The 13,258-nt window shown below is 39.4% G+C and overlaps 1 protein-coding gene across 1 annotated transcript; it reads left to right on the top strand.

Annotated features, from left to right (window-relative positions):
- Positions 1–632: 632 nt before the first annotated feature.
- Positions 633–3,049, top strand: Polr2E (DNA-directed RNA polymerases I, II, and III subunit Rpb5). The gene has a single exon (XM_067147936.2). The coding sequence runs from the start codon at positions 785–787 to the stop codon at positions 1,415–1,417; it is 633 nt and encodes a 210-aa protein (XP_067004037.1). The 5' UTR covers positions 633–784; the 3' UTR covers positions 1,418–3,049.
- The last annotated feature ends 10,209 nt before the right edge of the window (positions 3,050–13,258 follow it).

Genomic DNA, 13,258 nt, shown 5'->3' with positions numbered 1-13,258 from the left:
GGCGCTCCATTTCCTTTATTTGTAAATGTGAATGAAAATAAAATAGGGCTGGAAATGTACAGAGCATAAGCAACTGAATTGAGTGGGATACCATTTATCTCTTTTCGCTCTCACAACGCATTGTTCCGTTAATTCCTTGTTCTTTAAACGAAATCTGAAACAAAATTCGATAAACAATTACCGTGGCTATCCGTACTTTCGCTAAGTAAATAATAAAATGGATTTAATTACAAACAGAAATTACAAAAAGGAATCTCGGCTATAATTCAGTAATACTTACTTAAAGTACGATATATCCTTGGTTCTATTACTCCGATTAGTACAACCACACGCTGGGCTTACGGCTGGCATTCTTGAAAGCGAGAATCTATGTTTTTACTTCTTAAAACTTAGGGAATTAAATTGGCATGCACGATCTCCCTGTCACCTCAACATATGCTCTCGCGCCAATTCACTTTGTTTTGACAACCGTTAACATGGCTGCCCCTTATCAACTTGCTTCAAGCAGGGAGCACTGATGACAGGCATACAGCCCCTCTATGTTATTCTAGCTCGTTGGTAGAACTAGTACAAATATAATAATGTATCGTGTCTGGGTGAAATAACGAGCCCAAATCAACTTCAACTTCTTCTTTATTCTCTTTGGTTTCTCGGATGTTTGTGGCGGTGGCTGATTAAAACAACTTTAACCTATTTCAATAAGTTAGTTAACTGAATACTGTAGTTGGTTGGTGTGTCACTTATTGCCGTGTACTTGGCCGTGTATATTTGACTCGTAAGGAGCATGGATGATGAAGCTGAAACATACAAACTCTGGCGAATTAGAAAGACAGTCATGCAGCTGTGCCACGATAGAGGTTATCTAGTAACGCAAGACGAATTGGATCAGACTTTGGAACAGTTTAAAGAGCAGTTCGGCGATAAGCCCAGCGAGAAAAGACCCGCAAGAAGTGATTTAATTGTTCTTGTAGCTCATAATGATGACCCTACAGATCAGATGTTTGTTTTCTTCCCTGATGAACCGAAAATTGGTATCAAGACGATCAAGACTTACTGCCAGCGAATGCAGGAAGAAAATATTCATCGGGCTATTATTGTGGTTCAGGCTGGAATGACACCGTCTGCAAAGCAGTCGTTAGTAGATATGGCCCCCAAGTACATCCTAGAGCAGTTTCTCGAGTCTGAATTGCTTATTAATATCACAGAGCATGAATTAGTTCCAGAGCATGTACTTATGACCCCTGAAGAACGCCAAGAGTTGTTGGCTCGATATAAATTGAAGGACAACCAGCTTATGCGCATCCAAGCCGGTGACCCAGTTGCTCGATACTTTGGGCTGAAGCGTGGACAAGTGGTGAAAATTATCAGATCGTCGGAAACCGCAGGTCGTTATATCTCTTATAGGCTTGTGTGTTGACGGTTGTATCCCAGGTGTTTTGAAATGAATATCAGGTTTATTCAATCACTCCCATCTAGTGAAAGCATTCACCTGATATCAGGTTTATTCTCATAACCCCAGGTATGGAGTTATTTCTGTATGAACCTCTACGAACATGGGTACCAATGACGCAACATCTACTATAGCTCTGGACTGTCACTCACCAGGAGTTAACTATCTTCACCAACTTTGAAAATATTCACACTCACTGCATGAAGTCTAACCTGTTCTACCATAAGCAGACCAAAAACCAGTTACTAACCTTATCAATTTAAACCCTGTATGTTTCTCTTTGCTCAGCATGTATGCTACAAACAGATCAACAGTACCGGTAATAAATTAGTACACCTTTATACAGGTTAACATGCTGGAACAGGTCAATAATTTGACATTTCACCTGAATTCACAACCTCAGTTTGAACGAAATGCAGTACCTAGCAATCGTTCAGTAAATATCTTAATGAAGGCAACATCTCAGCTTAATTATGGCTCAATTCAGGTAAAATTTGTAGATATCCTTTCTGAGTGGCACATTTGACAGGAACCTACAGTCCCAAGAGTTTGCCAAAATAGCATTTATTGTACATTGTTTTAGAATGTAATATTCATGCATTTATTATCTAATATTGAGGGCATTTACCCAAGAATTCGTTGTAATAAGATTTTTCCAAAAAAATTCCACCTCTGGAATGAGAGATGATTTGCAGCGGGAAAACACTTGTCAGGTGTATTGAAAACCATTCCAATCTAATGAAAGCATTTGTTTAATGTGTCAGTTTTATTTGTGTAACTTGAAATGTTGGTATTTATGTGTAAAAAGGTGACATTTATTGTGCATTTGGTTAGAATGTAGCCTATTATTCATGCATTTCATTTCATGAAGAGAGTACCGGTATTCATCTGAGAATTCATTATCATAAAGAGGCTTACAACTCCAACATCATAACATTTGCGACAAGAAAGCACCAAATTATTGTTCTCAGGCTTTATTTAATAATAATGTTAGGTTAAACGAGTGTTGTTTGAGAAAGATCAAGCAATAAATGGGTCAGATCTGCCAAAGTCTTGTTTTACTTGCCTTTTGTGATGGATCTTGGAGTAATACATACCGAATAGTGTATTAATATCCATTCCAGCAGCATTTCATTGTCAGTGTAGGCCTACTTGTTAGGATTAATAATGTGCAGAGATAGAGTAGATTAGCGATTTGACTTCCATGGGTTAATATGTCAACATGAAAAAACTCTCGTTTAATTTTTTACTGCATTCAAGGCAGAGTGCTATTTACTTCTACATCTTTTTCTCTGCAGTTGATGCCTTACAAAATTCATCTGGAATAATTAATGTATTATTGATAGTGACTCAATATCTTTGTATTTGTAATGAATATGTAGGCCTATAGCCTTATTTTATAAATCCAGGTAATATGATAGCATTGTAACTTGGCTAATGACCTCTTGGTGTTAAATATGTTTGTAGTTAGTTTTTAAAATGCAATTTGATCCTTTTATGAAATTTATGGAACAGTTTTTTTGATGCTAATTCAAATGGTAAATTGAATATTCTGCTTATTGCATACTTACACCATTATCAATAAACAGGCTTTGAGTATTTGATGTGTTTGAATTTCATATTCCAATGAGACTTGTCCAAGAATGTCATTTAACCTTCCATCGGGCACAATTTATCTAGGGCCTATGTGTCAAATGTGGTGCATTTTATCAAATTGATACATTTTACTGGAACTCATATTTGCGATTTGTGTTTATTACATTATTATGTGGGTTATTTATTTGCTATTCATATTGTTTTCAACAAATTAGAAAATTAAACAACAAAATGGTGCAAAATCACATGAAAAAGTATATAGCGGGGTTGGGCACATTGTACCATTTTGTTATGGTGTCATTTTAAATTTATTTCCTTTTCTTTTTTCTATTGTTATTTTGGGTATTTTTGTTATGTACTTCACCTTGTAATCTGCAGGCCTTCAGGCTGAGTAGCAGTTGCTTGGTAGGCCATGCCCCTTTGGGGCTGTTGTACTATGGGGTTTGATTTCATATTTATTTTTTTAGTCCATATTCATGAATACAAGCAAAACAATAACAGGACTTCACAGAATACTTCTTTATTGTAATTACTAATGTAATACTAATATAAATTTGTATAGGCTAACTTACAGAGCAAATTGGCCGTGAGGTTAGGGGCGCACAACTGTGAGCTTGTAATCTGGAGATAGTGGGTTCGAACCACACTGTCGGCAGCCCTGACTATGGTTTTCTTTGGTTTCCCATTTTCATACTTGGCAAATGCTGGGGCTGCACCATTTTAAAGCCACGGTCACTTCCTTCCCATTCCTAGCCCTTTCCTATCCCACCATCACTGTAAGACCTATCTGTAAAGTAGGAAATTAATCAAACATTCCTGGTAAGTTATTCCAATCTGTAATTCCTCTTCCTATAAACAAATATTTGTGCACTTGAATTCCAAATTTATCTTCATATTTTGATTTTTCCTGCTTTTAAAATCTGCATTTAAGCTTGTTTGTCCACTAATATCATTTAAATGTAAATTAAAAGCTTTTTAGTCTGTCGAACACACAAGTTAAATATAAATATTACATTTATAATATACCTGAAAAAATACTACATTATTAAACTAGGAATAAAAATATACACTATTTAAACTAAGAATGACATGTTTCATTCTTGAAAGAACATCATCAGATTCTATCAAATCACACTCAAATATTTAGAGTATTTCTGTTTAATACTCCAGCTGGAGTAGGGACAAAGGAGGACATCATTAACTTAAGTTCCAAATTTCAAGTATTAAGTTACATTTAACTGAGTCAAAGTGGAAAGTATGGCTTCCTTCTTAACAAAATACTAATGTCATTCAACACCATCTCTACAATGACAGCTTCTAGAATGCCACTTAGTTGAGGAGCTAGTCTCCTTGCTTCCAAGCCTCCAGTCGAAAGTTTGCAACATTTTCGTAACACTATTCTTTTATCGGAAATCACACGGAACAAATGGTGCTGCTTTCCTTTGGATCTTTTCCTGTTAATAGGTGCCGTATATTTCATCCCAGACATTTCTGTAGAGCTTTTTATAGTCAACAGTTCTTCTGCACATACTTGGTGTCTTGGTTGGCAGTCAAGAAAGTGCTCAAACGATGGCCATTTTTTCTACAACTTCATTCACTAAAATCACCCATGCTCCATGCTTTGCTCCCTTTCATCATAGGTTAATGTTTCCTACATTTAAACCTCCACTGATAAATGCTGTTTAAAGATTAAAACTGCAACAAAATCAATCCCATTCGTGGTTTTCGAGATCACACACACACCAGACCATACCAAGGATTTTTCGGGGGGATATATGATTTTTCCGATGGTGTTTCCAAAACGAAAGCTATAGGAGTAAATAAAACATACTTGGAGTAAGTAAAAAGTACTGTGGTTGGGGATGGTAGAATACACCCTTTGAGTGGTCAGTTTTGGAGCATGGATTGGCAACCACGCTTCCCATAGCCTAGTCTGATATTACGTCCACTTACTTGTGTCGGTCATTCTCCTCACATTTATCTTTCCTATCCGACCACCCTTGGTTCTCTTCTGACCACAACATTATTAGGTTTGCAAGGTTTAGGGAGTCATTAATTTTCACTCCTTCATGGCCTTTCCCTTTCTTTTGCCAATGTTTTTGGTCTTCAGAGATAGAGTGTCCTCAATCCCTCTGATTAGTGTTAATAGAGTCTGGTTTCCCAATAATAATAATGGCATGTGGCCTTCAGAGAGGCCTGGTGCCTTACCTAAGATAATTTCTAATGCTGAAGACGGCACAAACAACCAGCCCCCAAATCAGAAGAATTAACCAATGAAGATCAAAATCCCCGACCCAGTCGGGAGTAGCTGGGAATTGTGGCGTCTACAGAATCTTTCATCTTCCTTTACCAGACCTAAGGTCTTCCCGAGAATTCTCCTCTCTCTGACTTCCAGTTTCTCCATCAGACCTCTTCAGTTCAAGGAAAGACACTCCATGGCATATACAGAACTTCTGATGTATGACTGACGTGGAGTGCTTCAGTTTCAGATTGCCTGATAGGCATTTTTTGTTATGTGTCTTTGTCAGTCGTTAGGCCAGTTCCAACTTGTTGATTCTCACAGATAATGATGCTCTTTCTGATAAATTGGCTTCAGTCCATTCACTGGGATACTTAAATTTATCAGTCCTCTTGATTTCTCCCCGTTCTGGTAGTATATCTCTGCTAGCTTCTTGGATGTTGGTAAAGAACTCTGTTTTCTCCACTTGAAGACTCACTTTGGCTGCCTGTCTTCTGGGGCAATTGATTTGTATTGTTGCTGTAATCGGCGAATCGGCAATCAGTGCCATGTCAGCAAACGCCCTTCCTTCTTATGACCCAGGTATATCCCACTCTGGATACCCAAGTTGGTCAGTTCTCTGCGCCATTTTGTCACAACCTTTTCAAGGATACAGTTGAAGAGAAGAGGGGGAAGTCCATCCCCTTGTCTCACCACTGTTTTAATCTCAAAGCTTTCCGAAACCACGCCTCTAAATGTAACCTTAGAATGGGTGTTAGTCAAGGTTCCTAGAATGAGTCTGCGGATGTTGTTTAATCCCAATTCCTGGAGAATTTTATTAAGTGTTTGTCTATTAACGGAGTCGTAGGCCTTCTGAAAATCAACAAAAGTGACAACCACCTTGCGGTTTCTCATTTTGGAGTATGCAAGTGCAGTTTTAAGGTTGAGGATCTGTTCAGCATAGGATTGGCTCTTCCTGAGGCCTCCTTGATATTCCCCAAGTTGACTGTCCAGTTGACTTTCTGCCCATGTTAGTAATGCCTTGGAAAATATCTTGTATGTTACCGCGAAGATAGAAATCCCACGGTAATTGTTGAGTTTAGTAAAGTCTCCTTTCTTATGAATCAGAGCTGAAGTCCAATCAGGTGGTAATTGTTTCCCAGATGTTCTGTATGATCTCGGTGAGCTTGTCCATGGTATTGCTTCCAGCACATTTTCAGAGTTCAGCAACAATGGAATCCTCTCCAGCTGCTTTATTATTCTTAAGAAGTTGAATGATTTCACAAACTTCTTTCTGTGAAGGAGGCACCGAGTCCAGGTTGGGTGTGGTTTGTTTGTAATCAAAAACTTAATTGTGATCCACCCAGCGAAGAAAGTTCTTAAAATATTGGGCTAAGAGGCGGCAGTTGTCCTTGTCGTTGAAAGCCAGGTTGCCCTGTGAGTCTCTGAAGTGAAGGCTTGGTGGAGTGTATTTTCCAACTGTCTGCTTGAAAGTTTTGTAGAAGTCCCTGGATTTATTTTTAATGAATCTCTCTTCAATTTGGATTAGTTGGTTGTGTGTGAAGGCCCGTTTGGTTCCACGGATTATCTTGGTTGTAAGTTTCCTTTGTTCCAGAAAGTTCTCCCAATTGCCCTTGGACTTTTAGAGTTCCATTTCATCCAGGTTGCCTGCCTTTGAGCTATTGTGTTCTCACAGTCTTCAGTCCATGTTTCCTTCTTCTAGTGAGAGGGGCAAGCTCACTGGCCATCTTGATAAGAGCTTCTTTCAGTTGGTCCCAGTCTGGCTTCATGGCTAAATGGTTAGCGTGCTGGCCTTTTTGTCACAGGGGTCCTGGGTTCGATTCCCGGCAGGATAGGGAATTTTAACCATAATTGGTTAATTTCACTGGCACGGGGGCTGGGTGTATGTGTCGTCTTCATCATCATTTCATCCTCATCACAATGTGCACGTCACCTATGGGTGTCACATCGAAAGACCTGCATCTGGCGAGCCAAACTTGTCCTCTGACACTCCCGGCACAAAGCCACACACCATTTCAGTTGGTCCCAGTTAAGATCTGCATTGTTCAGTCTTTGACTTACTTCTTGATTATTTTTAATTTGCTCTATATCGAATCTGACCCTCTTGGAGGTTCTGTGTAATTTAGTGTAAAGTGTATTGAAAAGGTGGACTTCTATGAGACAATTCTTTCATGAGTTTATCAGCTGCGTGTCAATTATTTTAGTGTGAGCACTGTTTAACCATGTAGAACAGCAGTATTCTGCAATTGAATATGAAAGAGCCTGAGCTGTGGATCTAAGGACTGTTGTATTGGCACCCCAAGTGGTCCCTGTTAACTTCTGTAATATGTTGTTCCGGGTTTTAATTTTAGCTTCTACATTCTTGAGATGCTTTTGTATGTCAGTGATCTGTCCAGGGTCACCCCTAGGTATTTAGGGTTACTGCAGTATTGGAGAATCCCCTCTCTGAAACTGATTGTAGTATTGTAATTTGCATGTTTGTTCTGCACATGGAAAGTTGATACAACAGTCTTTTGAGGATTCGGTTGAAAGAGAATTATGTTTGAAGTATTCATCCAATATCTTCAGATCTGATGTTGATGTTGCTTCAGCTTTGGGGAAGCTTTGATCGTGGGTTATCAAGGCAATATCATCAGCATAAATAAATTTCTTGGACTTGGTATTTGGAAGATCGTATGTGTACAAATTAAAAAGGAGTGGAGCCAGCATAGATCCCTGTGGGAGCACGTCGTTTATTTTGTACACCCTACTTGTAGAGTTTTCTGAAAACACTAGGAAATACCTATTGCTCAGCATACTGCCTATTAGAGTTGTTTCCGACAAGGGATGACACTAATGAATTCGAGCAGCAGTTTGTCATGCCAGACGGTATCATAAGCAGCAGTTAGATCTAAAAGACACCCATGCTTATCAACTTCTTTTCAAAGCCATTTTCGATATCACTACCCAGCATGATTTTTGCGGCAAAGCATCTGATACTTGATTTTAACTAAATAAGGGCTTCTGATTTCAGAAATGTCATTGGTTCTGTTGTATCACATCTAGTTTTCGTGTTATTTGCCATTTACTGTCTGAAAATGTGTCATTGCGGCACAGTGTTGCTCTGTGATAAGAGCGGATCTGCTGTTTGTGGATTCCTAGAAGAGGAGCTTAAAGGCTGTACTACTTCATAACGGAAACCTTCTAGCTTCGATTCCTGTGGCATATTCAGTTTCACTAAAAGAAAATTACAACATAGCACAGTGCAAACAGTTTTAGACAAAATCGAGTATCATGAGCACTGGTGGGATGAGTATAGTGACTTGAAGGTGTGTGGTATTTTATTAGGACAACAAGCAGGCTACACTAAATTCCCTTGTTATTTATGTGAATGGGACAGCAGAGCTAGGGACAAACACTGGTCTACACCTTCCTGGCCCAAGAGACAAGTTTTGACACTTGGTGTGAAAAATGTTACAAATGCTTCATTAGTTGACCCACAAAAAATTATTTTGCCACTGCTACACATCAAACTGGGAATCATCAAGCAATGCGCCTCATCACAGGGTGTATTCAATCTACTAACACGCACTGGCTATCGATTCTAAGTAATATTCCACCCCCACCCCTAAGAAGATCTCGGTCATTGCTGAACACATGGAAGAAAATAGAACACAACCCACTGTTGCCAATACATTCAGATTGTCCAGTATTATTACCGTAGCGATTAAAGTCCAGACAACCATAATGGCAAACAGCACTCAATCTGCATGACAATCACTTCAAAATACTAGATGCATGGAACAATCAGTGGCAGAGCCAAAACTCCCTGACACATCATTACTTAATAAAAACTCCTGGGGAGCAGTCCGCAGGCTTTCATTCACCTCAACGACAGTGGTGTGTATTGAATAGGATAAGGACTGGCAGGGAAGATGAGGAACAATACTGAACAAGTGGGGATGGAATTCCTCTCCTCATTGCGACTACGGTGAAGAGCAGCAAACCATGGATCATATAGTTAGTGATGGGGAACGCTCTCTCTCGAGACTCTAGCGAGAATCTCGGGACCGATCCTCCTGTTGTGTAAGGTGTGCGACGTACCAGTAACTACGACTGTAAACTTGATAGTATATCATTGGCAGTTATTGCATGAAATAATGTTCTCGTGTGAAAACGTGTAAGCTAATACATTTTGTCAAAAGCCTGGAAAAGTAGGCCTACTTCATGTTCAACTATGAACCCCTTAATACCATTAACAAAAATGAAAACCGAAAGTCAGTATCTTAAACTGTTCACGGCTCATTTGAGGTGGATATCTTAGCTGAATTACCCTGCATAATTTGTGAATAACTGTAGATAGGATACACACCTACTTGGATACCAGAGGCGTGCATTATTCGACCTTGAGATGGGGAAGATGTGCTTTGCTACATGTGCAACCCCCATTACACATGAGTGGAACGTGTAATCTAAAATGCCCGACTTTGCTCCAATTCTTTCAGCAGGGGTGATGGGCTATGCCCTCGAGACAGATTCTCGTGTGCTGCGAGCTGTGCGACGCGATGTCCCAGTAACTACAAGTGTAAGTTTGATAGGTATCATCAGCAGTTCCCATACGGAGACGTGTGTGACAATAAATTTTGTAAAAAGCCTAGGAAAGACTGCATGTTGAACTATGAGCTCTGTAATACCATTTAACGAAAGTGAAGACAGAATCCCTGTATCTTAAACTGTTCACGAGTTATTTCAGGTGGACTTCTTAGCTGAATAACCCGTATAATTTGTTAATAACTGTTATTAGTTATTAGGATGTAAACCTACCTGGATGCCTCACAATACTTGTCGGCAGGGTAGCTTCTTGTGATTCAGACCGGGCCGGAGGTGTTCTGTGACTATTCCTCTTCATTTATATTATGTGATTCTAAATGTCGGATCATCCCAGAAGTATTTCTGCCGACGTATTTTACTTATTTTGAATATACAACACAGCAGGCTGTGTTATGTGGCATCTCTTCAAATTAGCCGACATCCACGACTTACATTGCATTTCGGACATCGTCTTCAAGTTGTCGCGAACAGCTAGACACAATTACACATTGCACTGTCATATACCAAAGTACCTAATTATTATTATTAACAAATACATCGCAAATGGAAAATATCTCGGTGGCAATGGTCACTTACAGTAGTGTAATAATAACCAGCATATGGAATGGAGAAAGTGCGTGGTTTGGTATTCGCATACTGAGCAAAACCAATGCTCTCGAGATCTCTCAAAATTTCTCGCGAGAAATATTGCCTGCGCTAGTCTCAAGAAATCTTGAGACCTAGTTTCAGACTGCCTATCACTATCATATAGTGCTCGAATGTCCCCTCAGAGCGTTTAGAGGCTCAATGAAAGATCTCCGCAACCTAACAAGAAGCCGCTGTATGGATTAACCATCCAGGCATAGTGTTGTGAATATTTTTACGAACTTGAGAGTGTATTTTTGTATATATTTTGTAAATAGCTGATATCCCTCCTTTCATCATATGATAAATAAATAAATAAATAAATACTGGCAAAAACGGAATTTTTCAACTGCGGTTCTTTCCTGTCATAACTCTCCACATGAGGTATCTCATTAAGATACTTTTAGTTTGCCCAACACAGTTATCAGCACGGAATTCTAAATGCTCCCCACCTACTGAAAAATTTTGAAAGAAGTGATGTACAAGAGATAAGACAGTATTTATTCCTTTACCCACAATACAAGCTTCTGGAATAATGTACAAAACAAATTTGTTAAGTGGTTCACATGCTACACCAAAGAGACCCACTTTGTAGCCTGTATGAAAGAAAATGGGCCCAACTTGTTGCGGATCGTATGGTAAGTGCACCTGTTGGGCAAAATCAAAACTATAATGCATTGTGCCTTTGTATGTGTTACAGCCGTTGCCTACGCTATAATACAAGGCCTTGAAATGCACTCATGGAAACGGGTTGCTTCCTAGTTCACCATTCAGTCGCTAGGATCGCAGTCTTGCCCCCTTGTATTCGCATGGCCGTTTATGTCAATAAGTAAAGTATACCCTAAATAAAAAGAACTGAATGTTTTTGCGAGTATTGACAGTACTTCATTTATAGAGCGGTGCTGCATTGGCTTGGATATGTCATTGAAGTTTCAAAACTTTCTTTCTGAGAGGCTTCTTATCAAGTTTCAAAAGTTTCTCTCTTCTAGTTGAGTGGCTCAAAGCAATGTTGTCTAACAGAGGTCTCAGAAATTTTCATAGTAGAAAAAGAGGTGGTTTGTCGCCTTTACACTTTCCACACTTAATTTCACTGTTGAACATGTCTTTTGAAAAAATATACGTACACCTTTTAGTAACTCTCTTCGGGACAAGTACTGCGTAGCGGAAGTGACAAATTCCATCGTTTACTGCAGAAGTGCCACAGACGATGATTTTCGGTATCTGAGGGTTCCTCGATCTTGAAAACGAATAAGACACAATGTTGGACTTTGAGTAGCTGGAGAACAGATATGTTCTAAACAGCCTTTACAGTCTGATTTTTCTTTTGCCACACGAACCATAACGTCATTGTATTCCGCTTGGCGTCTTAGGTAGCTGAAGAAGAGCTCGATGTCATAGATGGTTAGGTTCCTCGTCAATGCATAATGCAAATGTATACTTATGAGGTATTTTACGCAGGCCACAGTGGACTGGGTAGTCAAGATCTATGCCTGATACATTTCTCTCATGCTTCCTTTTTATTTTCTCTGAATGCATTTTAAGTTTCTTAATATATGACAGGAAATCATTAATTAATCAACTGAGGAGTTCATCTTGAGTACTAAAAGATGCTTTTTTTATTTTGCTAGTGACTTTACATCACACTGACACAGATAGGTATTATGGCGACGATGGGATGGGAAAGGCCTAGGAGTTGGAAGGAAGCGGCCATGGCCTTAATTAAGGTACAGCCCCAGCATTTGCCTGGTGTCAAAATGGGAAACCACGGAAAACCATCTTCAGGGCTGCCGACAGTGGGATTTGAACTCACTATCTCCCGGATGCAAGCTCACAGCCGCGTGCCCCTAACCGTACGACCAACTCGCCCGGTTAAAAGATGCTCATTTGTTTTCGTTCCTGAATATGTCCCATGTGAGGTGTTACAGACGTTATGCGCATTGAACAATTTAATAAAATGCTCCCTAAAACAAATGGCTTATTTTAAACTGTGTTTTATGCTCTCGGGACAAAACCACCTCCATACTTTTCAAACCAGAGATTGTTTCAGGGGAAAATACAATATTTTTAGCTCTTGCTACATTCATTTTCGTTAAATTTGTTGGGCAAATTATTTTCCTCGTTGGTTTCCTAATTTAAGATTTCTGAGTTTGAAGATGCCTCTCAAATGATTGCCGGTCACGGTAGCATAGTTTAAAAAAAGTCCAGTGACAAATTTTGGGATCGCCCGATTCTTATGACGTAACTCGGATCAAAACTGAGGAACAGAGGCCTACTTCGATCAGCTTGAAGCCGTATCTCATGCGTAAAACTTCCTCTGTATAATGTTTCGAACATTGAACATTCACTGGAAACTTGTGAAATGAAATTCCACTACCTTTAATTTCTCGTGAATAAATCATGACTGGAACTGTGAATGCTTAACATCAGACAAATACAAAATACATTCACAACCAACTCAGTTAATGAACACGTTTAAAGGCGCGAGCCTGGTAGACAGGGGGCAGGAAAGCGATCCTAGCGACCCGGCATTGAACTTCAGAGTAACTACTTCCATAGCGTTTTACGGGCTCTATTTCCAGGTCTTGTATTATAACGTAGGCAACAGTTACAGCTATGTGGCCCAAGAGACAATGGAGTTTCCAGTTTTCTACAATTATCTATGGTGTTTTTATAAGCAGTCCGCTCTACTTGGGCGTGATTAAGATGTTGTATAGCCTTCTCCGTCAGATTTCCTTTTTCCTCCTCATCCATAATTGACA

The sequence above is a fragment of the Anabrus simplex genome, chromosome 1, assembly GCF_040414725.1.
Source record: "Anabrus simplex isolate iqAnaSimp1 chromosome 1, ASM4041472v1, whole genome shotgun sequence".
Lineage (NCBI taxonomy): Eukaryota > Metazoa > Arthropoda > Insecta > Orthoptera > Tettigoniidae > Anabrus > Anabrus simplex.
The sequence above is the reverse complement of the archived record's forward strand: the minus strand, read 5'-3'. Positions and strand labels throughout refer to the sequence as shown.